The following is a 27230-nucleotide window of genomic DNA, read 5'->3' as shown; positions in this document are numbered from 1 at the left end:
ATAAGATTAGAGTCTCTTCAGTTCAGAATCTTAGAAAAACAAAACATATAATAACCATTGTAATATAAGAACAACAACACAATAGCTAGGTCGTTTAGGAACTGCCACATACTGTAGGCTTCAGACCGGGAATGCTACTCCATAACTTTCATACATTCAAAAAAAATAAAACAGGAAGTTGGAGAAAGGGTAAATAAAACAAAAAAGAATATCGTGTTGAAATTCTAGGAAATCAGAGAAAATAAAAGCGCAAAGCAGTGAGCGAGGAGAAGGAGGAGGAGGAGGAGGAGGAGGGATTTACTCGTGTAGAAGCTCTTGGAGACAGTTGGGGGACTTGAAGATCTCGGGGACCTCGCTGTCCAGTTTGCAGATGACCTTGTAGATGGCCTTCTTCCAGGATGGGTCCACGTCTTTGCCGGCCACGATTGCGTTGAAGAACTCCCTCAGCGTGATCTCAGCCACCTCCAGGAAGCGATCGGGGACCTTCATGGACACAGAAAGGAAGGAAACGGTTAATTATCTCGGCGTAGGCTGTCCTGATTAATCATTTTAAAAAAGCAGGACCCAATCCCCAAACCAATGTGTAAGAAAAACCCCTCCCACGTCAAAGCTCTGTCCGGTTCCTTTGCATTATCCTCAACCCTGTCTGCTCCTTGGTTAGCTCACATTTTCACAGTGGATGTAAAACCAAACGTCCACGTCAGTATCTGCTTCCTTAAAAGTCAGTCGAGGCGGCGGCCTGAGAAAACTCGCTTCTTGCGAATACTCAGGTTTCTCACACCTCCCACTTCCCTCCCCGGGCGACATGGCGAGCGTGACATGTTTATGAGTCCCACTGTAAATCTGTGACCAAACAAGAGAGCCGACCTGACTCAAGAGCGACAGAGAGGTGCTGGCGAAAGAGGAAGTACTAAATGCTTTGGGAACGGGGAGACACGCCGCCTCTTTAGTGTCCCTGACAGCAGCGCTCACCGACACCATGGAGATGATTAGTCTGGCAAAGATCTGTGACACCTTCCCCCAAGCCAACACTCTGTCACACACACACACACACACACACACACACACGCGCTTCTGCAGGCGTGAGCGCACACACACCGGCGCGCACACCTCCTTGTGCCAAGGAGATGACACATCCTGTACTGTGACAGAGCTCTACATAATGCTCGCTGCACACACGCTCGAGCCTCGCCGCCCCGGTGTATTTGGCTGAGTCTCTTTCCTCGACTCGAAGCTCCGGGGCGACGCAGCCTTCAGGGGTCACCTGCTTGGATAATGCTGACTGTCTCCCTGCCCGCCTCCCTTGATGCTCGCACACACACAAACACATATTGTCGCACACACACATATATATATACACGGCAGCAGCTTGCCCAAAAGCCTGACAGTGCGCACTCCGCTCCTCTCCTCCAGTGTCCTGCAGATACTCATCAGGAGTGTCAGGACACAGCAAGGTTAGTGGCCACTGGAACACACACACCGATGGACATGTACACCCACACACACACACACACACACACACAGACATTCCCTTTCACGCATGCACACACTTGTACACACATGGGACGGGCACCAGCCCCCCCTCGGGGTGATGAATGGAGGCTAAGATGCCTGTGTGTCTGGTGTGTGTGTGCATATCTATATCCACTGCTCGAGTGAAAAGGTGAGTCGTGAATAAGGAGCTTGTACGCTGCGTGTCTGTGAGCATTTGACAGCGGGCGAGGAGAGAAAACGCAAGCTAACCCAATTCCCCAAATATTGAATTCCCATCTGGTGGCGTAGAGGTGGATATAATTCATTGTTTGGGCTGCTTGTCGTTCCCGGGATACTGGCACAATGACCCTGGCGTTGGGGGGCAACTCGGCGCGCATCTACGGTGCGGCGAGCGCGTTCGTTCCTGCGTGCGTGCGTGCGCCGGCTTTTTCCCAAAAGACCTCGCTAACGGGCCCCCGGGAGCGGCGCTAGCGCCCTGGCCCGCTAGACGCAGGGAGTGCCGCATTACTAAGAATATTCCTGCATGGAATTTCTCCTGACGTTTTGACTATAAAAGGACAGCAAAACGCTGACTGCAAGGAGAAAGCAATGTCAAGGAGAAAAGGGTATTGGTATTTCAGATCCTCTTGACTGAGAGAGAGAGAGAGTGAGAATGGGAGGGAGGCTGAGAGAGAGAGGGAGAGAGGTGGTGAGAAAAAGGAGGGGCTGAGAAGAGTCTAAGGAGAGGGAGTGGAGCAACAGAACAGAGGGAGTTATTCCTGTCCCGTAAGCCTTTGTTTTGCGACTACATGTGAGTCGTGTGTGCGAGCTGCCTCCTGACCACCAGTGAGCCTTAACTGTTTGTGCCCCCCCCCCCTCCCTTTTCCCATTCTGCACCCCTCACTCCCCCTCCCCTCTCTTCTTCATCTTTCTCCCTCTCTCTCTCTCTCTAGGGTCAGCTGTTGGGCTTTTGTTCCAGAGGCATTGTGGGGGATTATCCAGTGTGGCCGCTCATTCGCTCGGCTGTCCGGCAAACGGGGCCAATCGCGTGGCTCACAATCCTTCATACATATTTCATAGGGCTTTTTAACAACTTCTCAGCAGAGTCCAAAATTAAAGGACAGATGTACAAAGAGGGGAGGAGAGTGGCAGCAAAACGGTAGAGAGCGTGGAGGGAGGGATGCCTGGAAAAGGCAAACGGGGGGGCTGACGGTGCGTCCGCGCCGTCAGCCCCCTCGTTTGCGCTTTCGGTCGACTTTTCAAAATTTGAATTTGTTTGCGTTCGGTGGCACCACCGGGGAAAGACTTCCTCCTGGCTTTTGTGCGGTCTGCGATCTTCGTCGGCCCCTGATTTTAACTTTCTGTTGAAAAAAGCCGTATGACAGCCGATGTAGTAAACGCAAAGAGAAGTCCGCGTGGCGTTGGGGTTTGAAAAAAACAAAAACAAAACAAAAAAAAAAAAAGCTTGCATGAAAAGGGATATTACTGTTGCTCTCATCCTGTGTAACACAATATGAAAAGAGGAAGACGGTAGGAAAAAGAGAGAAGGGAATCAGCAAAAGAGATAAAGCTGCGTTTCCATAACCTTGGCATTGTGCTGCGTGTTGGGTAAACACCAATCAAGGAGCGAGGAAGGACGAGGGCAAGAAAGAAAGAAAGAAAGAAAAAGGAAAGCAACGAGGCGGTTAATCACTCTTTTTCACCGACTTCTCCCTCCCTCTCCCCCATTACTCTCTCTCCCCCCATTCTCTCCATCTCTCTCTCTCTCGTGACAGGTTGCTTTGAGACAGAAGGATAAGCTCTTTTTCAGAGAGAGGGAATCGGATTTCCTGCTTTTTGATGAGATAATAAAATATGACGGAGGACAAAAGGAGCCTGTGGACGGCTTGCTGGGAGCTATTCACTCCGGCAGCAGCAGCCCCCGTCTTAAGACTGCTTAGACAAACGTTTAAAAAAGGTAGCCAGGGGCCCAAGCCCTCGAATAAAGGCTACTGTTACGCACACCGTGCTCAAGTGTGTGTGTGTGTGTGTGTGTGTGTGTTTGCTTGTGTTTCGGCAAAGCCTGAGAAATCTCTTCTCTCTCGGTGACTCAGGGTTGGCTGTTTGTTTGACCACCGTGTTTCTCCACATTGCTTTTGGGAACTGTCAGGAGATGTATTGCACCTTCTATTTGCACAGTGTTAGCCAAACAAGACAAGACCCTGGAAGATAAGGCTTGTGTGTGTGCGCGCGTGTGTGTGTGCTCGCAAGCTGTTGCCTTGAAGGATGAAATGCAGGGACACAACACAAGCCCCCGCTGCCGGCCAGGTTAATTCCTAACCCCGGCCCGGCCTGGGAATACCAACACTTCCCATGCTTTTTGCTGGCCGCTGTGTTTGCGTGTGAACGTGCGCGAGAGACGGGGAAGCTGTAGATTTTGTAGCGCCGGAGACGGGGGGGGTCATCTAACGCTCGTGTGTGCGCCGTGGCTTGTTCGAGGCGGCCTGCTGACAAAACACTCCCTCAGAGTTGAAGCCGAAGTTCAGCGGGCCGGTGACATTCGAGTGAGTCAAGCCAGAGCTTTCCGAACCTCGAGCACACAGGGCCCTGTGCCTCACGTATCTGCTCCGATCAATAATCTACAAAGGCCTTGATAAGCCCTTGGCCCACACTGTCACTTTGGGCAAACACAACCCATGTCCCCTCTCTTCCTACCCCTCACCACGCTCGTCCCCAACCCCCTGTCCCGCTGATAAGACACCGAAGAGTCCAAGCGACTCCAAAAGGAAAGGAAAGCCAAAGTCACACCGGATCCTCTGCTAAACAACTCTCTTCTTAAGAATTTCCCTTGTTTTCACAACCTCGCAGTTTCCCGCAGATGCGTTTCAGTTCCTCAAGCGTCTCCCTCTCTCGTGAGGTTTTGGACGGCGCTGTCGTGGACGAGGCGGCTGGGACGGGAAACGGGCCTCAAAGCTGAGCAAACATCAGCCACCCTCCACCTCCGCTGATAGCCTTGAGAACGTGGAGCCTTGAGGGGCTGCCGTGCGCGCGTGCGCTCGCGGGGCCGTCCGCTGTGTGCGTGAGCATTAGCGTCACATGGGCTCTTCTCAAGGTGCACCTCCGCCGGGGAGTCAAGGACGGGACAGGGTCAAATGCACTGATGAAGTCGTTCTCTCTTATCCCATCTCCTGTCTTGCCGCCGCCACCACGCAGGCTGAGTATCCATATCATATCAGGCCCTCTTTTGTCATTGCTTTCAGTTCTCTTTGCCTCGGTTTATAGAAATTGGGGGTCGCGGCGAGGCAGCAATAGACGTAATGTGTAAAGCAGCAGGGGAACTTAGAAATCACAGTTCAGCTCTTGTTGATAGACTTAAAAATTCATCGTCTGAGCTTGTATGGTTGGTGGACACAGGCTGAGAGAACCCAATGAAATGAATGGGGGGGGGTGGGGGGGTCACGCAGCGCTGTAACAGGGCCTCTGGAGGTCAGGAAGTCAGCCCAGCTTTCAGAGACCGAGAGCACAGGAGGCAGAAGGCAAAGAAAGGAGCAAGGGAGTCTGGAAGATAGGAGCAGGACATCTGGAGAGGAGGAGAACGGGGGGGGGGGGGGGAGAGGAAGAATAGAAGGGGTAGAAGGGTGTGGGTGGGTGGGTGGGCAAACAATAAAGGATGGAGAGCAAGGAGCTGCTGCGAAGGAGGGAGGATGTATGATGGATGGACGGTCGGAGGAGATGGAATGGAAGGGCGAGCGATGGGAAGAAGGTGGCAGGAGAAGAAAGAAAAAAATAATAAACTGCAGATTGGATTGAAGGTGGTGGTGGGAGTTGGCGGTGGGGCGGGGGGATGTTTGGCACCAGCAGGGGGAACGGGAAGTGTTTTTGAGTGTGTGTTTGGGAGAATGGGGGAGGTTGCTTTGACACATCTGCAGCTCTGATGCACGCCCTGGTCATTTTGGCATGCGTCCCTTTGCCACGCTTCATTAGTCTCTCGCACACACACACACACGCACGCGCGCTGTCGGACGGACGGACGGACGGAGACCAAAATGGTCCAGAAATAATGACATAATCAGCAGCTGTGCCACAGAGCAGGCTGCCCCTCGCAAGGTGACCAGGGACAGAAGGAGGAGGAGGGGAAGAAGGAGGGAGGAAGAAGAAGAGGAGGAGGAGGTGGTGGAAAAGCAAGCTAGCGCAATAAGTTGATGTGTGTGTGTGTGTGTGAGAGAGAGAGAGCAGGTGAGGGAAGGAGCGAGGGGATCATGTAGTTCTTTATGTTTAAGTGATTCCTTGCTGCCCCCCCCCCCCCTTTGCCCCAGGCTCTACACACAACTCTGGTCATTTAATCAGCGCACAGAATAAATCTAAATCTCACGTGCGCACAAACGCACCCCGCGCAGTGGAGAAAAGACCCGTCAGGCTACGTCAAATGGGAGGGGGGGGGGGGTCCTCAGTCGCCCCCGGCTATTCACGGAGAAAGCAGATGATCCGGTCGCCCCGTTCTGTTCCTTCCCTGACACCTTGGAGAATTAAAAAGCCATGAAACAAGTTGGAGACGACACCAGTGGCACTCGTTGGTGGAGTGAACGGGGCAATGTCTGTAGGACCGTTGCCTTGCAGAGGTAGTTGGGACTGTTTTCTTTGGTGGAAAGCGCTTTGAATCAAATTTTTACTGTGCGAATTATCTGGGGTGGCAGGGATATCGCGCGCCACAAGCAAAACACCCGTCACCTCCTCCTGTGTCGGCGTGGCGGCAGGTGTAGAGAGTCCACCAACCGAACTCCACATCATCTCTGCGAAGAGTATCCCTATCTGCTCACACGCATTGAATGAACTGGCGCACGCTGAATGAACGAATGTGTGTATTTGCACTTTTTATGCGTCGCGTACGGGCGCGAATGTAACGAGAACGGATGCTAAATGCGCCGTTTGCTGCGCTGGGACCTTAATGGGAGGGCGAAGAAGAAAAAGGAGACTCTGGAGATGGGGAGGGGGGGGAAGAAGAGAAAGTTGTGTGTCTGCTGCTGTTGACATAAACCCACTGGCAAATTGTATTGGTTGTATTTTTGGCAGGTCTGGACCTAAATCTATACCGCCTGCTTTTCATCTCTCTCCGACTATCTTCTACCTCTTTTTGTCTTCAATCGTTCTTCAAAGGGAACCCTAGAGGTAAAAGCACCACACCTGTGTGCAAGCGTTTTTTCTTTTTCTTTTTTTTTTTAAGGTACGTTCGCGCCGTACACGTTTGCATCTGTGTTGCCTTTGCCGTGCATCCCAGTGTGAGATCTCTGACCTTTTCACCTCGCACTCCCTGAGGTCGAACTTCGGTCAGTGACACCACCCCGCCCCAACACACACACACACAGACACACACACACAAGGTGGCCAATGTGGGGAGACAAACCAAAAAACCAAAAACGGGAATGAAGGAGCGCAAGATAGGGAGGCAAACAACAGCAATAGCAGCAGCAGCAGGAGGAGGAGGCGGAGGAGGAGGAGAAAAGAGACATTAGCTTTTCTGGGTGGAGAACAAATGGAGCCCCGAGAGGGACGTGAAGAGGAGGAACGAGGGAGCGAGGGGGGAAGGAGAGGTGAAGCACACAATGCTATGGGGCACGGCGGTTGGACAGACAGCATCTGCTCTCGGCTCTCTGTGGCTCTGGTAATGGATGGAGAGCTGGAGAGACACGGGAAGGAGGGAGAGAGAGGGTGAGGCAGGCAGGCAGGCAAGCAGGAGGAAAAGTTGGAGGAAGGAAGAGAGGGAAATGGACGGGGGGGAAGGGGGGTGGGAGAGAGAGCGCAGATGATTCAGGGAGGAGGACCGCCGCTGCTTTACGAGACTTTAGAAAGTTTTCCGTCACTTTGGGGCGAAAGCGGCAAACCGAGCGGGCAGCGGAGGGATGTTATCAATTCAAATGTGGGGATGACAGGCGGACGGACGGACGGACAAAAGAGGAAGGGAGACAAAAGGAGTGACACGTCTTTGCAGTGGGAGAGAGAGCAGCTGATAAGGGAGGACACGGGACACCTGCGTGTGTGTGTGTGCAGACGAAGGCTTCTCACCGCTTTCCGCCGGTGCCTCCCTCTCGCATAGAGATCACAGGGACTTCCTCTTTAAATGCCTTGGTGTGTGTGTGTGTGTGTGTGTGCGCACGTGTGTGTGTGTGTGTGTGCGTCCTCTGTGGGAGGAGTGGTCACTGACAGAGAAAACTTGGCCTCGTCTGTCTTATGGAAATCTGAGAGTTTCCCAGAGCCATCATAAAACTGCCTCTTTATGAGACCCTACTTCGCTCTCTCACTCTCTTCTCCCCCCTCTGTTTCTAACCCATTACCAGGTCACACACATTCCTGTCTTATGAAAGATGATGTGTGTTGTCATTGGTGGGGTGGGGTGGGGTGGGGTGGGGTGGGGGGGGGGTTCAAAGCCAGACGGAGGGGGCCGACCGAGCAGAAAGAAAAGAAAAGGACGCTAAGCGAGAATTTTCACTTGAGTCCTCACATGAAAGCGCTGCTCGCTCAAAGTCAAGGCTTTGGGAGGCCGGGTGTGTGTTTTTGGAAGACTTTGATGGCGATGGACGGAGCGAGTGAGAAGCGGAGAAGAAAGGGAAGAAGAGAGGGGACGGACGGGGGAGGCGGGGGGGGGGGGGGGGGGCTGAGAAAAGAGGAAAGTAGAGCCGGGGTCTAGGTAATTAACGGCAAGCTCTTTAATTACCGCTGGTGTTCATTGTGCCAGAAGGAATGTGACAATTATGCCATTAAAACTTCCTAATGGGGGGAAAGAAAAAAAAAAAAGCGAGGGTGGGTGTGTGGGGTGGTGGGGGGGGGACAACGGAAGACATGCAAAAAAAAAAAGGAGGATGAAAGAATGAAAGGAGGGAGGGAACAGAAGGAAGAGAGAGAACGGACGGCGCGAGGGAACGAGGGAGGAGGGATATGAAAGGAAAAGGGGGAAACAATCGCGACAAAAGAGGAGCTGGGAGGGAGATGGGGAGCGTATTAGGCCAGCACAGTGACAGAGCAGATTAGCATCAAACAAGAAAGGCCACAGACGTGTGTGTGTGTGTGTCTGTGTGTGTGTGTGATCGCTGAAACAGAGGACATATTCATTCCAAAGACGCCACCAAGGTGGATGGAACTTTGATGATGCAGAATCTGGCAAAGGGAAAACTCTACGTGTGTGTGTGTGTGTGTGTGTGTGTTTGCTGAATCTGCGTAGGCTCCTGTTTCAAGTGGTGTTGCAGGCAGGTAGGGGAGGAAGAGGAGGAAGAGGAGGAGGAGGTGGTGGTGGTGGAGGAGGTGGAGGAGGAGGAGAAAGGGGAGAGAGATCCACGGAAAAGGGCCTTGGGGGCATCTTGATACACATCCAGTACATTTCCATCTCCAACATTACCTCTATGACTCACACACACACACACACACACACGCGCACACACACTCACAGACGGATAAGACGGAAAAACATAACAACTGCGCCCGTGCACATATGTAACACGCACACAAACACATCATTCCCACACAAACATCAAACGGCGCAACCAAAAAAAAAACAAAAAAAAAAAAACACAACCCACACATAAATAACACCCACACACACACACACACACACTAAAAGCCGCACACACAAACACTTACACGCAGAGTCTTCGTGCTCACCAAGGCGGTTGGTTTGTCAGGGGGGTTAGAATTTGCATGGCTGGGCAAATTTTCCTTGTGCTAAACTCTAATCAGCTCCTGTATCTCTCAGACACCTGCCCAGCAAAAAAAACCTTAATATGCAAAACACCTTCCCACCCTCCTCCACCGCCGCCGCAGCAGCTCCTCGGCCAACAGAAGACTTATTCACCTGGCCTCGCTCACTCTTTTCCTCTCTGTCTGTCTTCTTGCAAATTTTTACATTTATGTATGCAAATAGGCTGTTCCCCTTAAGCCTGTTTCAACAGTAACTTCCTGGTGCCAGGAGAAGAATGAGAGTCTTGTCTGAGGCGTCACGGCAAAACATATACCTCAGAAAGAAGAGGGTGGAGGCGGCAAGATGGCGCCAGGCACGGCGTGTTTTATCGGACGCTGCGTGCGTAGAGGTTTATTATTTTTTTTTTAGGATTTGCAAACTGTTTTCCTAGAAGCTTCCATGCGTGCATTGTCTCTGCGGCCAGTTATATGACTCACACAAACCGATCTAAGAATCTCGTTTCATTTGTTTTAACAGAAATACAGCGGTGCCGTTCAAAGATGTGGTTTGAGCGCATCCAAAGAGATACTGTTGGACGCAGCTGGACCTTTGACATTTACTTAAATACATCCAATCAAGCCAATTGGTTGTCTGATCACTTCCCCTTTGGAGTGTCAGGTGGTTTACCGTTCAGCAAGCATAATTTGATCCACCAAGCTAACAGTAATACCTTTAAAATCCTTCATTTAAAGGCGAACTACTGTTTTTTATACCCTGGACCTTATTTCTAGCATAAAATACGGTCTTTTACTCACCCATATAACTTTGGTGTTATTTGCACTCCTTCAGGAGATCATCATCCGGGGTCTTCGGATTGACCTACAGACCCCAGATGATTTCTTCTGACCTGGACGACGTCATCTCCGAGCGGCAAAACTTATATGGGTGAGTAAACGACTGTATTTTATGCTAGAAATAAGGTCCGGGTTGTAAAACGCAGTAGTTCCCCTTTAAGGCCACTTGAATTAAATACGCGACCGTCGTCTTGGTTGAAACTTATTTTATCGCCACCGAATAACTATTTCCGCGCAAATCACAGAAGGAATTTTTCTTGCTTCGGCCTGATGGACTTTGGGGTTATTGAGACCTCCAGAGATATTTAGATCAACATATATCCATATAGTGGGAGTGACTGGGGCACCGAGACGCAGCCTCTAAACGCATTATCTGCTGCGAAACTCGTTCATTTCACCAATATTTTGTTTCAAGTTGAGTCTGCTATTATCATCATCATGCATCTCGGTGCCCCAGTCACTCCCACTATATGGATATACGCGAATATTTTGTCATGATACGCTAGTGCTATTCCCCGATGAGTCCGGAGTTAGCTGTTATCATCATCCGGGGTCTATAGGTCAGTCTACAGGCCCCAGATGATGTCTTCTGACCCGTACAATGTCATCTCTGAGCGGCAAAAACTTATATGGGTGAGTAAACAACCGTATTTTATGCTAGAAATAAGGTCCAGGTTGTAAAACACAGTAGTTCCCCTTTAAGGCCACTTAAATTAAATACGTGACCGTCGTCTTGGTTGAAACTTATTTCATTGTCACCGAATAACTATTTCCGCGCAAATCACAGAAGGAATTTTTCTTGCTTCGGCCTGATGGACTTTGGGCTTATTGAGACCTCATATATACACAAGTGCTTCTGCCTGCCAGAGTCTTTCAAAGCCTCCCTTAAGAGGGTTGAAGATGGATGTGGGGAAGTGTGTGTGTGTGAGCGAGTGTTTGGGTGCACACAGAGGAGCCCCAGTGGACAAATAATGACAGCGAGAGAGAGAGAGAGAGAGACAGACGGAAAAGGCATGGAAAGAGAGTGAAGCACTTTAAATGTGAGCGCTTGCAAAACTCCCACTGCTCGCAAGGGCACTTCGCTCCTGTACGTCATCTCTCTTTTCCCCCCGTCTCTCCTTCTACCCTTCTTTCTCCCCTTTCCGTTCCCCCTTGATATTCCCTTTTTCCCCTCCCTCCCTCCCTCCCTTCATCGCTTTCTCCTTTGTCTCCGAGCTCTCACCCTCTATCCCCTATCTATCCATCTCCCTCTTCCCCCTCTCCCCCTCTTCCTCTCCCCTTCCTCTCACTAAAACAGTAGGACGCTTAACCTTGATAACGGTGAGATTTCCCCCCCCCCTCAAAGTGACACACACACACACTCACACACTGGAGAAGTGCTTTGCCAGCATGCCAGGCCGGTCCAAGGGACGGCTGTACCCTTCGAGGTGAACAGGACACTGGGAAATGCAGCAACAACAAAACACACGCACATATACACCGACGCACCAAGACTCGATCTCTCTGACGAACACACACACACACACACACACAAATCCACCTCACTCCAGGTCCTTCTTAACACAAGCCATTTAAAGGTCTTTTGTCAGCTGACATTGAGAGAGCACTGGCGATCCTGAAATATTTCACACACACACACACACACACATGCCTGCACACACACACACACACAAGAAAGGTGTCAAAAGCAGAAGTGTGAGAAACGCAATGTATCAAAGGTGAAGTTGCCTGCTGAGAATTTATGATTACGATAGAAGACACACACGCGAGTACGCACGCACGCGCATATAAAAAGCTCACCGCATACGATAGGTAAATGAGGACGGAGGGGGAAGTTTTTTAAAAAACACACCCACGCACACAAACGCACGGCCGCTTGGAACCGTCAAGAGGAAATCAAGGGTCTCCTTCCTCATTAGACGACAGTTCCCCACGTCTTTTACGGCCGCGCCGAAAAACACGGTTCCGTAAGCTGAAAATTCTTCATCGCAAAGCTAAAAAATTCTGCTGTTTACGAAACAGGCTGCGAAAGCAAAGCGAAGCGGCCCCTATACATTTATAGTACAGCGTTGCAGGATGTATCGGAGACTCTGCAATGAGAGCGGTGTCAGAGAGGACGCGGTGAGACGGTGTCACGCTACCCGTCTGCATCACGGGGTATCAGGTGAAATTCAACAATTTTTTGTTTTTTTTAAATTTATATATGGACCGCAGTCGCTCTCAGCTTCTCCTCTTACCACCTAAATAACAGCGTTTACAATGTACAAGTCTGCAAGGAGCTGCTGCTGCAAGAAAAGCGTCTCGCGTGCTTACCTCAAAGTCGTTGGCCTTGTTGTAGTGCATGTTGAGGGCCCGGAAGAGCTCGCAGTCGCGGCTGACGCCCAGCTCCTCGGTCCCGGTGACTCCGTCGTTGATGGACTGGCGGGCGAACTTCTCCATCTGAATGTAGTAGAACTCCCTGAAGTTGCTGAACCACTTGATCAGCTGGGAGGTTATGCAGCGGTTAAACTGGAATCAGAAACGAAGGGAAGTGGTGGTTAGCACTTTTTCAATATCTCGGTGTGCGCTTTTAATCTCGATCGCAGCTCGAAATCCAAATGCAAGTTTGTGGGATCACGTGTAAACCTTATTAAGTCGAAGGCTTTGAGTGTGAAAAAACAGCATTTTATACCGGGGGGTACGATGGGAGGCATGCAAGCAAAAAAGAAAAAGGACACAGGTTGTAGAGTCAGGGAAGATAATAGAGATATTAAGTAAGACAGCAAGCGAGGAGGGGGGTCGAGCGGAGAAAAGAGAGAGTGTGTGTGGTTCATCTTCCCCACAGGGAGCAGACCCCCCCCCCCCCCCCCCTCCCCCTATCATAACCCTGAGAGTGGAGGGAGAGGTGGAAAAGAGAGAGGGGGGGGGGGTGAGACCGCAAACACATAATTGACCAGAAAAACGATTAAGTCATCATCTGAAGCGCCCCGGCCCGCGGGGGGCTCAAACATGTACTTAACCCCGTTCACCAATTACACCCCGATTCTCCTCCCCTCTCCGCACCTCCCCGGCACGGGAAGAAAGGAGAAGACCGGGAGCAAAGAAAGAAAGAAAGAAAGACGGAAAAGAAAAGATAAGCGCTACGGAGAAGGTTGTGGCTATCTGATCTGTGCCGCTCGGCTGGACGCATTCGGGTGAGGTAAACCTCTTAAGAGGACTCGCCTGGTCCCGACTCTTTCCCTGCCTGGTCTGAGAAGCAAACGTCCATCTGAGGACATTAGAGGCTAGGTGTAGACGTCTAGCGCAGTCGCAGATCGAACCCTAAAATCATAAAACAAAACTTGCTCCACTCTATGGACTCCTAAGATTGCTTGCTTACAATTTTCCGGCCTTCCGAAAGCTTCCCCCCCTAACCATCACCCCCACACCCTTGTCCACACACACACACCCTCCCCTCCTCTCTTTCTGTGGTGCTGGAAGAATGGGGGGACAAAACGCTACTAAACGCTGAGCGGACTGCTCGCTGGGGAGGCAGAGCGGTTTTGACATGGAGATTAGACTCTGGCCATTGTTCGACGACACAGACACACACACACACACTCGTCGCGATCTGGGACGGCGGTCGGAACACGCAAGCACACGAAGACGGGAGGGTGAGCGAAACAGGACGGGACGGGCAGAAAAGTTGGCAAATCAGAAGGGGGGGCGGGCGAAATAGTTGGCGCAAGGTGGGACGGGGGGCTAAAGGAGTGGGCCGTGCCTTTCTGGAATGATCAGCGGATGACATAATGGCGGAGTGGAAAAGAATAAGTCCGCCTGACATTGTTTGGCAGGGGGTTCGGGAGGGCGTGAGTCGGGGTGGGGGGGGGGGGGGCGGCGCAGTGGCCGTCGTAAAGTGCAGGGTGAGCATAAACGGGGGGTGTAAGGGAGGAGGTCAGCGCCGTTGGACAATGGCGTTTCGCTGGGGGGGGGGGGGGGGCGGGGGGCGGCGGTGGTTAGAGGGTAGGAACGTGAGCAGTCAGCAAGCTGGGGTCGTGACATCGGAGTGTCAAACAAACAAACTACTGACACTTCCAAATGCGTCGGCCGCGCGGGGCTATTCTTAAACGCACACAATGCAGCAGACGGCCGGAGTGTGACGGGGCGCAGACGCCGCCGCCGCCGCCGCCGCCGCTTCGCTTAAGGTGTCGGCGGAAACCTTTCCTCCAAGATTCGAGTGTGAACATTAGCGAATTGGCGGCGAAGCATGTGTGCGCACGTGCGTCCGAGCGCGCGCACGCACGCCTGCAGCGATACATACCGAGATTAAAGTCAGTGAAAGAGTTGCCATCGCTCACGCAAGAGACCTTTGGTGTCACCGCGGCGGAGTGACGGACACATTCGTCACCCGGGGACAAAGATTACTTTATTATACCGACAGCTCGGGAGAAGATGTATCGGCGGGGCCTGCCTGTGCAGCTGCACTCAGAAAAAAAAAAAAAAAAAGTGCAATATTTACTGTATGTGCGGCTGAATTACGTTTAAACCCGCATTAACTGCGCTCGACGCACTCGGGGATTCGGTTTTGGCAAGTCCCCCCCCCCCTCCCCCCCCTTCAGCTTCCAGCAGTCTTGGTTCATTAAGTTGCCGGTGGGGGGGACGGAGACCCCCGCGATAGAAGCTGAGGACGAGTGTGTTCGGCGTAAAAAAAAAAAAAAGGGAGGGAATCGGTTCAAAGGAGCCCATCACTGCAGCTCCTTAATCAGAGCTGGCAGGGGTCAGCCAGCGCAGACATGAGATGCAGCGAGGAAAATGTGTGTCCGCGCGTGTGTGTGTGAGTCGGCACGCAGCGTTTGAGCATGTAAGTGTGTGTGAGGTTCGGTGTGTGTGTGTGTGTGTGCGCCTGGCTGAGAGGCATACGAGAGAGAGAGACACTGAAAGCGTGTTTCTCACACTCACACTCAAGAGCCCGTGAAAGGTCAGCGCTTAGTGCTAACAGCGCAAGATAGAAAGTGGCGCACACACACTCACACACACACGTATGTTCTGCTCATGCACACACACACACACTTAAGTCCAGAATAGGAATGCACTAAAGTACCCGTAGCTTATATTATATTAGTCACCTGCCAGAAGCGTTCAGGTGCTTTGACTGTCGGCCCCAAACGAATCGAACGTACATCGGCGACGGCGTTTTATAGTTTTGTCTTTTGGTTTTGGGTGTTTTGGATGAAACTGCGTCCCCCCCCCCGCCGACACTTTCTCTGACATAGCGGTCGACAATGGAGCAGAAAGCACACAGATGACCTCAGAGTGCTAAGCTACGTCCAGAACAACCGGAGAGAGGAGAGCAGAAAGACAGAGAAGCCTGTGCGGGCCTCCCTCCCTCCCTCTCTCCCACTCTCTCTCTCTCTCTCTCTCTCTCTCTCTCCCTCTCTCTCGTAAGCCCCTTCACAGTCATCAGGGCTTTCCAACGTTTCCTGTTTTCGCAGGAGTGAATTGTGGGAGATAATCTCTGGCTGCCTATTGGCTGACTGCACACAAAAAGCGGGCCCTGGAAAGCGGGCTTTTGTTGCTGCGGCGACTCAAAATCCAGCCGCTGGCTTTTCTTTCTGCCCCGGCCCCGCCGAGGCACCCACACAAGCACTAGCGCCATGCCACACCATCAGCGAAAAAAAAGAAAAGGGAAGGAATGACATATAGAAAAGGGGAAAACCCTCCTGACCTCCGCTGCTCCGCTGCACACGACTGGCCCAAATATGGAGGCGTGGACGACAAAAACAAGGTGTGTGTGCGCATGTCGAGCTGAAGTTGAAAATTTGAGCCTGCAATTCATTCTTCAATTCATCCCGTGTCTCTTTACAAAGGCAAGAACCGCTGTTGACTTAATTAATTGACTGAATAATTCGATCTAATCTGTCCATTAATCTGTCATAATCATTCGCACTCCATCAAAACAACATCCGCGACAATAACGAGGCGCCATAAAGCCAGCGGCATGATATTATAGGTGGTCATTAGCGGCGCCGACAATGAGCGTCGTGGCGCAACTGTCAAAACATTTCAGGAGACGCCAAAAGTCAAGAAAAGTCGCGGTAGTCTCAAAAGGAGCTTAACGGAGGGGAACAACAGCTACAGCGTCCCCCAGCTGCTAGGGCAACCCACTTCCCACATTCATTAGGTTCTTGACAGTCCCCAGACCTGATTAGTTAGTCGAGACCCGATTATCCTTCAAGACTTTTGTCTGAGGACGGCCACTTGCGAAGAGGGCCGCGCCGGCTGAATCTCATTAGATCGTCAGTCTCATTCCCATACATGTCTTTCTAACATACGGCTTGAGTCCATTGTCTTCTGGCGAAAAAACAAACCCATCGCGACTCGTAATCCCCTTAACTATCTTGACCTTGTTTAAGTATCTGATGAGGCCGCTGGTGACGAGGCCGCCGGCATGGGAGCGATTAGTCGCCGAAGCGAATTTGTTAAAAGCTTTAATATTAGTTGTTGCTGCGGTTTTTCTTCCAACGCCAAAAGTAAAATTAGTGGGAGGCTGAAATATTGAGGATTATTGCGTAATCAAGCAATATTTACAGGTGCCTACCTGCTTGGCCGGCATGTGCCAGTTTACCTACCCAGTGAACTCATTGAAAGTAATGTGAGCCGCAAGCTATGGTTGGTGGCGACCGCATTCAAGAGGGGGTAGCTGGGGGAAAAGGGAACCTTTATCTACTGATTTGAATAAGATGGCCTGGATCTGTCACCATGTTTACCCCTCCGTATGGTCCAAGAGGGGCACACACACACACACACACACACACGCCAAACAACAACAACAACACGGACAAACTCGGTGGCACCAACAACGGCCATTGTGTTCTTGTTTTTTTTTGTGCAGCTTACATACAGTGCTTTGTTTTCCAAATTTCCTTCATTAAACTCCCAGCGGACCCAACGCTCATCCTTGCCATGTTCCCTAAACCAACTACTTCCCTTCGCCCCTCCCTCCGCCAAACCCTCCTCCCTACACCTGCTCAGATAACCACTCCTCTGTCTCCGGGCTCCATCCTCCTCTCTGCCCTCTCCGCCCCTTCCATTACTCATCTCGCTCTTTATCTTTAGAATACTCATAGGCTCTCCAGCTCGCTCATGTAAACCCATTCAACTTCCTCTTCTTTCATCTTTTGCATAAAGCCATAACTTGGAGAGGGAAAGGACCTTGTTTTAAGACAGACAAGTGCACAATTGTTCACCGCAACCGAAGCTGGCAAATCTTCCCACAACTTCCCCTGTCAGAGCAGGTGCGTCGAGAAAAAAAAAGGGAAGAAACGCAACGAAAATACGGAACAGCAACAGAGGTAAAAGACGCATCGAGCCTTGCTTCTGTCAGCATTTCGAGACGACAAAAGTACAGCAAATGAGAGGGAATATACAAATAAACGAATGTCTGGCGATCAGGAGAGCGATTGGACTCACCTTGACGTCAGAGAAGAACATCTTGAGCATGTTGGAGCTTGGGTAGCGGGTGTAGAAAAACATGAGCTTGGCCTTCTTCAGATGATTCGGGGAGAGACCTTCCTGGATCTGAACATAGCTGCCGTTAAGGACGTTAACATTTGTTTGAAAGGAAACAACTTCTGGTACATCAAGCAAACATAGGCTTACATAGGATCACATATGATATATTCTTGCTAGTAATTGGCGGTAAGTTTAGCAAGAAATACTGGTTTCGATGAGGGGTAGGGGTCGAATTTGCTTTCAGGCAGGGACGCCTGACGGGGCTGCCGAAGACGGTGCAGCAAGGCAAAGACATTTGCTTGCAATTAGCATCGTCCGTATCAGGTGTGAGAGCGTCACGGTAAATAAAACGCCGGCCAGCACTACAGCCGATACTTTTACATAAGGAGGCTCATTTCACAGTCAAAGTAAGCAAACGCCTTTGCCTGCACCCCGTGCTAACCTCCACCCAAAAAAAAAAAAAAAAAAAGGAAGAAGAAAAAAGGGGACATTTGCATATCACAGACAAAGACAGCAGTTAACGCCAATGACGGGCAAGAAGGCCTAATGGCTTGGCGACGGCACGCGCCAAGCCTGAATATGACTGTGTGATGTTGGCTTCATATCAGTGACAAAACAAGGTCTAGGAGATAGGCCCCAAACACTGGCCCGAGCAACATGGGGAAAAAAAACCTTCTCAGGCCATATTCAAATACAAGTCAGAGGCCTTGTCTTCCTAATGGATCGCCTGGATTGAACAGCGAAGAGGATGGAGATGGGCTGGTGGGGGCACCTTGAGGGATAGCATGGTTCCAGCCTTCAATTACATCCCCCTCCTCCTCCCTCTGCTCCACCCCTGCCCCCCAGCCTCTCTCCCGCTGCCAAACCCTTGGAGGAGCAAAAGAAGGAGGAGGAGGAGGAGGAGGAGGAGGAGGAGAAGAAGAAGAGGGGCTCTGAGGCTTTGGACTCAGCCAGTGATGGGGAGACTGAAGCACATCTGCGCCACCGAACGGCCCAAGCCATTTCCATGGTGAATTAACGGCCGTATAATGCATCTGATAATATCAATCTGGAGGATAAGACATTGAAAAGGGGAACAGGGATGGGGGGGGAGGGCGGGGGGAGTGCATATTAAAACCTCAGGCTGTTTCAACAAGGGTTTTCATCAATGCAGAAGCAAGACGTGGATTTAAATCACGGAGAAGACGCAGGCCCTAAGTTTTCATGAAGACTGTTTACGCTCGAGCGGGCAAAATACATTGCTCGACGTTATTTACGGCGTACAGGGGCGGCCGTGATCGTTAAAATCAGTCAAGTGTCCAGATGTAGCTGTAACTATAGAGTGGGAAGAAGGCATCAGCTGCTAGATTGGATTGCCCTTGGCCTCGGGGTTACACGGCAAAGCCAGCAAATGCTGAACCACGCTGGGTTGGCTCCTTAAAGACCCCGTCTACTTGTCTGATTCGGCAAGAGAGAGCCGGGGAGAGAGAGTTAGTTGTATACGCAGCGAGGGTCTTGTGGGGGAAACCCTGGCAGACTGGTGTTACTCTGTAAGGCCTGGCCAAAAGAGCAGCACTTCACTTTCCACACCACACCATCTGCTCCAAGTGGAGGGGATACAATGGATCCTCAGACAGAGAGAGAGAGAGAGAGAAAGAGAGAGAGAGACTGAGGAAAAGAGAGTTCTTTTTCAATAAGGCAAGGTAGGATTTGTTTGCTGTGAAAGCTTTGCACTTACACTTAGATTAATTTGTTTTTGCTTTTTCAATTAGGATTAGCATCGCTGTCCCCTTATCATCGAAATTAAAAATTATTTTAAGACAAAGACGTTGGGGTTTTTTTTTTTTTTTTTTCCCTACCACACAATATCGCCTCCCTTCAGCCACCAATTAAGAAGCTTCATATTTCCTAATGAGACATTTTCATCTCCAATTCACTCACAGCTTGCAAATGTAATTGTGATTGGACTTAGGGGTGGCGAGCGCGGCTATTATTTTGTCATGATGGCGCGCTCGTACCAGCTGGCCCACTGTTCGCCCGCCACATCTGACAAGACATCATCATTCTCGCAACACTTCCCCAAAGCCCAGAGTCATGAGAGGGGAGAATGGCTGCTCCACTTCCTAATTCCAGGTGTAAGGACAAGAAAATTTGGAGTCGGACGGCGAACAAATGAGGAAATTGATAGCGGCCATCTGCTCCGCCGCGCTGCCGAGAGCCGGTGAACTTGAACGCACCTCGCAAAATGTCTGACAAGCTGTCTCTGACTTCTAAGGCTCAGGGAAAAAAACAAATATCCGCGATGCTGCATCAATGGAGCCGACTATAAACTGATTCATAAATGTCATGCTAATTATTATAAAGAATGCACAAAACAACATCTTGCAAATGCCAAACTTTTGCTTCTAAACCTGTGGAATAAACTACGGGAATCAAATATGAAAGAGGAAAAAAAACAACACATGTGGGCATGTTGTTCCGTCTATTCTTTCCGTTTAGGGGAGTACATCTGTTAATGCCCTGAATTTATAAATGCTACTATGAAAGCCACAGCATCTGGCATATGTGGTTATTGTTTGATTGTTTTCTACTTTCTCTCAGTCTCTGTATGTCTCTCTCTCCCTTTTCTCTTTTCATCCCTCCATCGGGAGCCCGTAGAAGCAAAGGATTATGGATCTCTGGAAAGCGTTCACCCTTGGGTCAGAAGACAAGACAAGGCGAGGTAATGAAAGATAAACAGCTCGCTGCAAACACCTGTTAACGTCCGCTTCAAAGAAAAGACAGAGAGGAGGAGGAGGGGGGGAGGGGGGGTTTTCGCAGGGAGGGAAAACAAAAAAAGAAGTATTTGGCTGCCAAGCAACAGCCGAAGGGCCCCCCGGGCTGTTGACAGATCTTTATGAAATGAAAAAAAGAGAAAAGAAACGACAATGATTGTGGGCTTTTTACAACAGCGATGGATGATAAGAGGAACACAAGAGAAAACACAAGCAATCATAAATATACATCTTTCCCCGAGTCCTCAGGCGAACCTTTTGTGACATGCACACACACAAAAAGACACACACACACACACACATGAAAAAGGCTCTCAGGTACACACAGCAGCAAAAACAAGGGATCCAAAGTGTTAAGCATGCTCATTCACTTAACTGGTACATCCACAACAGGTAAAAAAAAACAAAAAACGATGTAGGATTAATTTCTTGAGCATGTAATGAATGTTAATGACTTGCAGACAAAGCTTTGTCGTCGGGACAGCCGGTGCGACACAAATCAAACTTTCATAAGGGTTAAGGGGTTTTGAATACTTAGGGACTAAGGAGGTATAGAGGAAACAGAGACGGGACTGAATGTATCTGTTTAAGCTATTAGTCCCAAGTCCCCGGGGGATTCAATTTGAGCCTCCCATAGGGGATAGCCTCTTTATCCTCAGGGCATGATTGGGGCACAGTGGGGTTAAACTATAAGGCAGGCTATATAACACCATTGTATGCCAAGTTTAAGGATGCTATCTCCCTCCGTGTTCTTTCAGGCCATTTTTTTTTTTTTTTTATAAAAAAGAACTGGAGCAGTAAATGTCGTGGGGGGGCCTTATCTTCACGGGTAAGTGATATGTGACAAGAACGCTTTTAAAGCACTTAGGTTTGAAGATGGAAGAAAAGGCTGTATGGTGCTGTGAGAAGGAAGAGGTATGAGTGTAAAAATAAATACAACAATGGAGAAGGGAACAGCAGTGGGAGGAAAAGTGATTCATCAACAATTTCTCAGTTTCTTAGGCTAGTTTCAAACAGACTCTAAAAGATTTGATTTTTTTAACTCTTTGCGGTTCAGAAGCCAGAATTACCACCCAAACTGCCAGAATATGTGAGCCTGGTTTGAACTAGACCAGGATTACAACGGAATCCCTGTCGTATCGCAATTACTCATTCCCCAAAACGCACAAACACGCCCCACCTTGACCTTTTAAAGGATACATTGCTGCCTGAGTAGGGCGAGATGTCAGCCATGTCCTGGAGATCACTGCACTCGGACTTGATGAGGGACAGGGAAAGACCCTCAGCAGTGCTGCCAGGGTGAGCTGGTGAACAAGAGCGATGGTGGTGTCCAAAGTTGTGACCTGACGACATCTTGGTCCTCAGGCTGGTGGTCTCCCGGGACAGGTCCATGGAATCTGGTGAGGAACGGTCCTTGCCTGGGTAACCACCAGTGGGTGCACCAAGGGGGCTCTGGAAAGGGTAGCCCATGAGAGGCAGTGGAAATGGGTGTCTAAAGGATGGTGGGCTGAAGCCCATGGAGGCAGAGAGTGAGGATGGGTGAAGGGCCGGGTGGTGGTGACCACCATGGGCACCCACAGCTGAGGACTGGTGGTGGTGGTGGTGCTCGCTGGGTGTCTTCCTCACGACTAAAGGCAGTGCCTCGGTTTGGTCGTTGGTGGTACCTGGGATTCCCGACATACTGGCAAAGGAGTCTAATGGATTGGGAATGATGACGTCACCAAAGCACTGCAGCCTCTGGTTGGTGGTGTGGAAGTTGGGGTTGTCTCCATTGACAGCAGTGGGAAATCTTTCAGGTGGTATGGAAAGTGGAGGAAAGGCCTGCTGAGGTGTGGGGCGTGGAGGCTTGGCAAACACCTTAACCACTGTGTCCACCACCTGGGTCATGGCTGAATTGAGTTCCTGCTTCAGTGTTTCTGCCAGCTGTTTACCTTCAGCATGCATGGAGGAGCCTGGACCACCCTGTCCTTTGCTCCGGCCAAGCCCCTCTCTTCTCGGCTTGTCTCGGTCGGCCAGCAGGGCCTGCTCCTGAAGCAATGCCCGTGCCCTGTCTAGGAAGTGACCCGGGTCCAGGTCAGACATCTCGTTGTCAGAGCGCAAGTCGTCTCCACCCCGGTCATCACCACCAGTGTCAGACCTTGCTGGGCTGTCCTCTGACATGTTTCCTATATCATTGTGGAGGTCGTTGTGTTCAGAGTCATCGGTCGAGTCGTAGATCTGAAAGAACTTCTCCTGCAGCTGCCGGAGCTGTTTCTGCATGTCCTCCAGCTGCAGCTTAAGTTGCCGCCGCTCCTCCTGCTTCTGCTCTTTCCTCTGGCACACCAGCTGTGTGAAGCTTTGCTGTTGCTGCTGAGGCAAACGCTGTTTGCGCTTGTTCTCTCGGCTGCTACTGCTGCACACCTCACCTCCCCGTGGGCTGCTGGGGGCCTGCTGTTGAGACTGTGGAGGTGGGCAGTCCATCTCCATCTCCCGCTCGCCATCCATCTCGTGGTCACGCTCGTGACGGGAAGCAGCGGGTACCACCACACTGGGCGAGTGGCTCATGCCGCGTATGATGTTTTCTACGCGGGCTCGCTTGGCACGCAGGTGTTCATCATTGAGACGTTCAATGTCAAAGGTGGCCAGGCCGGGAGGACGGCCAAATGGTGACAAGCACTCTTGAGGGGTGCTGTCCTGCGAGGAGTTACTGCAGGCATCCTCTTGGGGAGCATCTGAACTTGCGTTGGAGAGCCCCGATCCAGGGAAGCCTGATTCCCCTCTATCACCCCTGTCCCCTCTTTCTCCCCTCTCGGGCCCTCCTCCATTTTTAGCAATGTTATTCTTGAGAAGCTGAGAGATAATGGTGGTGCCAGGGAAGGGCATCATGGTGTCCTCATATGAATTGGCCCTCTTCAGTAGCTTTCGGAGTACATTGGACTTGGACTCGCTGTCGCTGGCTGACATAACGCCAGGCCCACCATGTGGCTGCACTACAGAGCACTCCATGGAGTCGTTGTCTGATCCGTGGTGAGAGTGGGAGCTCAGAGAGTTCATGGCACTGAAAATGGCTGCTTTGGCGCGGGCAATGTTATCAGTGGTCGCTGTTGTGGCTGCTGCTGCTGTGGAGGAGGCTGTATTACCCACGGTCCTCTTAACACCAATGTCCACACGTCTTCGCTTGGTCTGTCTGTTCAGGAGGGAGTCGCTGTCATGGTCCGGCATCACGGGCTGCTGCTATTGGGCCATATCCCACAAACCCAGTCCTCTAGGATCGAAGCCTTTGAGTACCTGCGAGGAGAAAAAACAAAAAAAACAGAAAAAAACAAAACAGATGCATGATTCACCACGGTGAAAATTATTTTCAGAGTGTAACTCACTCACACAAGCATAATCCTGCAAAACTGCATTTAATAGAAAGGCTTTTTAGTTGCTGATAGAAATATCTAAATCTGTCAAGCTGTAGAGAATTACAACGGTTTCTATTGTGGTTATAAATTCTAGATTTTCCTCGTGTATTTCCACAAGGACAGGGACATCCATGATTACATTTAGTTAGTAAGGACCGGTGATAGAGGGGTAAAGGGAACAGACGAGATGGGGTCAGAGTAAGGCCTTGGCTCGACATTCCAGGGCAAAGTCCTACATTTTATCCTGTCCCCTGTTACATGCCGCGCGACACTGAACCAGTTCCCACGGAACACAAAGCTGCATAAAATTATGATAATTACTTAAGTACTTGTCCTCATTTCCATGATTGTGCGGTGTGAGCCAACATAGGAGCGATGAGCTCACAGAATCAAATAAAAAGAAATAGGGTTAAGATTATCTGGTAAAAAAAATAAAATAAAATAAAATGATGCCACACACGGAGCGGCAATGAGCGGCAGCAGTGCACACTCCACATATACTCTTCACTAAATCCTGCTTATTCACTTGAACAAAACACGTGAAATCATGTTTACACGTTTAGCAATTTTAAAATGCAAGCCCTGTGTTCGCATTAATCAATACGGTCATCATATCTCGCTCAACGGGGGAGAGTGACACAAAAAGAAACACAAAATGGGCCTATTGATTTTGGTGCCAGCGTGAGCTCACTTCTGTGTTTTTTTGTTTGTCTTTTCATCTGGCAAGGGCAGTTAATTCTGCTCAAATGAATGGGTCGCGAGGGTCAACTCTGGCAAGGAGCAACTTAAAGCGCTCTTACAAAAAAAACCCTAATGCCCCTCTGAAAGCAAAACGTTTTGTCAGTACAGAGCTGCACCAATAATGCTATGTAAGCAGCGATGTCTCAGTCAGGGCCGTATCAGATGCATCCAAACTCAAACGGAGGGGATGTTTTCTTAAACAATTTATCGTGTGTCTCCTTCTTTTTAAAAAAATTAATAAAATTAAATATTTACAAGTCTAGTTAATTCTTGAATTTTGCAGTTTCATTGTTTAGTTGACAACATACAAGCAGATGAATCGGTGCAAAAATAAGCATTTTTCTTTTTACCCTTGAAGACTCAGACAAAAATAGTAGACTATGACAAATACTAAAATTTTACTTCAACTTCAACAGGCTCTAAATACAAACTGATTCAGATTTACTTTTGGATAGGGCAGCAATCAAAGTTGGGAATTTTGAATGCAAAAAAATCTCGCGTTCACTTCATATCTCGTGTTTAATTCTGAGCAAACATTTAACTCCAGTGACATTTGTCAACATACTGCTCTGTCGTTAATTGTCGCGTGCCCCAACTAAAAGAAATGGTGTCACATTATCACTGCCTGTGAAAGGCTTTTTTAAAAGACTTCTCTCTTGCCACCGAGCCTCACACATTCACACTGTAAACACACACACACACACACACACACACACACTCTCCCACACAAACACTGAGCATTGCTGTTGGCTTTGTCACAAACCGTGTAACACGCCGCACAACTGACAGGTTACAGCCTCTGAAACGCATTTAGCAAAACGACATGACAAGATGAAACCGGCGTTGCTTCAAGGACAGCTGCACATCTAGGTTAAATGGTCTCTCTTAAATCTGTTGCAGCAGAAGTCTAAAATAAAACCCCCTTTGATAAATGACTTTGGCTCGAGTCTTGATAGCCACATACAGCAGTTAGGACAAGAAGTGATACATCTACGAGGGTAAAAACAAAACAAAACAAAGCAAAAAAACCAACTTGACTTGATCGCCTCAGGATCTTAACAATGAGCCTGAAATAGTCACCAGCACCTGTCTTTCCCGACGGCGCACCTGTCCCACACTGCCCATGCGCACTCTCCCTCTTTCTTTCTCTCCCATAACAACAACCAAAAAAAAAAAAACTTTCAACAATATCAAGCAACGCACATATGGATCAACCTTATACTGAACATTTAAACCTATCAGACGCGCACGCAGAAAGTTGCACGAAGAAACTTAGATTCAAATAAACTGCAAGTCTGACCGCATCTGCTCTATAAAGCTGAGATGTGGTGCGTCTTTTTTCTTTTTCTTTTTTGCATATTTTGTCGCCAGTGAACAAACAAAGATATCAAAACCCCAAAGACTGGAGTTGTGTACACAGTTAAAACACGCCGGCAGCGCTTTATCACATCTGTCCTATACGAGAGGGAGAGAGAGAGAGAGAGAGAGAGACACCGCAGGAGATAGAAAGCAAATGCACAAACCAGAAGACCCGACAAGACGTGCAACTGACTGTTCAATGATTCTGTGTGTAAATAAATAAAAAAAAAAGCCACGAGCGAGGGTGAGATTTGGCGCACGGGACAAAGACAATATATGTGAGGTCACGGCAAATTCACGGGTCCTCAGCGAGCGCGGAAGAGACTCAGATGCACGTCTAAAATCTGAGTTTACAGCCTAAAGACAACTCACACGGGAGGTTTCCTGGCGTGGAAAAGATAAAAAAAAAACCACGCTCCCGAAAACTTACTTCGCAAAGTTGCGAATCGACTCGACCACTGCTCTGGTGAGGAAGGTTGGGGCTACCGTCCGCGAGCCATCCACGCAGAGGGGGTGAAGTTACCAAAAAAAAAAAAAAAAAAAAAGCACAACACGGGATGGCTCGCTCAACTCTTGTTGCCACACACATCGAGATGAGGGAACGAAACGGAGCAAATATAACGTCCCGTCGAAACGATTAGTCGACCACCCCGAATAAAATTTTCCCCCCTTAACGATGTTTGATTTGTTTATTTCTTTTCCGCCCACCGCGCGCAGGCGAGCCAGAGCCAGAGCCAGAGCGAGAACAAGAGAGGGAGGTATCCGAGTTACTTACCCTTTTAGATGAAGAGGGGGACAACCTGAACTCCTACGAGAGAGAGAGAGAGACACACAAAAAAAAAAGAAAAAAAAAAAAAAGAAGAGAGAATATATCTACTCAGGGCACCGCGGATTTCTGGATGATGGGATGAGGGGGGTTATAACTCAGAGAAGGGAGAGCTGGAGTAAAGTCAGCGGCGCGAGTGAAAGGAACAAAAAACGGGGAAAATATAGAAGATGAAAAGAGCTCCTGCGCGACGGTCTCTCCCTCTATCCTCTGCTGTGACTAAAAGAGCGAGAGACATAGAGAGAGTGCGAGAGCGAGGGTGAGAGAGAGAGAGAGAGAGAGAGGGAGCGAGAGAGAGAGAGAGGGAGCGAGAGCGAGAGCGACTGTGCGTGTGTGCGTCTCCGAGGCGCACTGGATGCAGAGGACTGGATGCTGGAGCGCTCCTCCGCCACTAAGATTCACTTTAAGACGCGGCTGAAGGAAACAGGAAGACGTGCGCGTCACGAGCCGGCGTGATGTAACCGGCGCAACCTACCAATAAGAAGCGTCCGTCCGGGTCCGGAGAACGACGCACTGAACTTGACCAGGGGAACGGGACTTGAGCATGCAACCAAAGGGGGAGAGAGAAAGAGAGCGAGAAAGAGAGAGAGAGAGAGAGTGAGAGGAGGACAAAAAAAAAAAGAAAAGGAAATACCACTCTTACTAATCTCTTTCTTCCCAAATCGTCGACGAGTAAGAATCGCTACGCACTTTGACACTGCACTACTTAAACAGCGAGAAAAC

The 27230-nt window shown here is 49.9% G+C and overlaps 1 protein-coding gene across 1 annotated transcript; it reads right to left on the bottom strand.

The window, feature by feature from the left end:
• LOC311499787 (prospero homeobox protein 1-like) lies at positions 1-26575 on the bottom strand. The gene is made up of 5 exons (XM_084560908.1): positions 26457-26575; positions 21396-23462; positions 17401-17508; positions 12286-12480; positions 1-483 (listed from the first exon to the last, which is right to left on the bottom strand). The coding sequence occupies exons 2-5, from the start codon at positions 23394-23396 to the stop codon at positions 298-300; spliced, it is 2490 nt and encodes an 829-aa protein (XP_084417034.1). The 5' UTR covers positions 23397-23462; positions 26457-26575; the 3' UTR covers positions 1-297.
• Positions 26576-27230: the final 655 nt, after the last annotated feature.

This window comes from Chelon labrosus (genome assembly GCF_963514085.1).
Source record: "Chelon labrosus genome assembly, chromosome: 14".
Lineage (NCBI taxonomy): Eukaryota > Metazoa > Chordata > Actinopteri > Mugiliformes > Mugilidae > Chelon > Chelon labrosus.
The sequence above is the reverse complement of the archived record's forward strand: the minus strand, read 5'-3'. Positions and strand labels throughout refer to the sequence as shown.

Bases quoted from the DNA above. Each gene is read 5' to 3' on its own strand.
- LOC311499787 (XM_084560908.1), bottom strand. From the start codon at position 23,396: ATGCCGGACCATGACAGCGACTCCCTCCTGAACAGACAGACCAAGCGA. The intron at 12,481-17,400 runs GTGAGTCCAATC...TTCTGATTCCAG, and splicing joins TGTTCTTCTCTGACGTCAAG to TTTAACCGCTGCATAACCTC. The intron at 484-12,285 runs GTAAGCACGCGA...GTGTCCATGAAG, and splicing joins ACAAGGCCAACGACTTTGAG to GTCCCCGATCGCTTCCTGGA.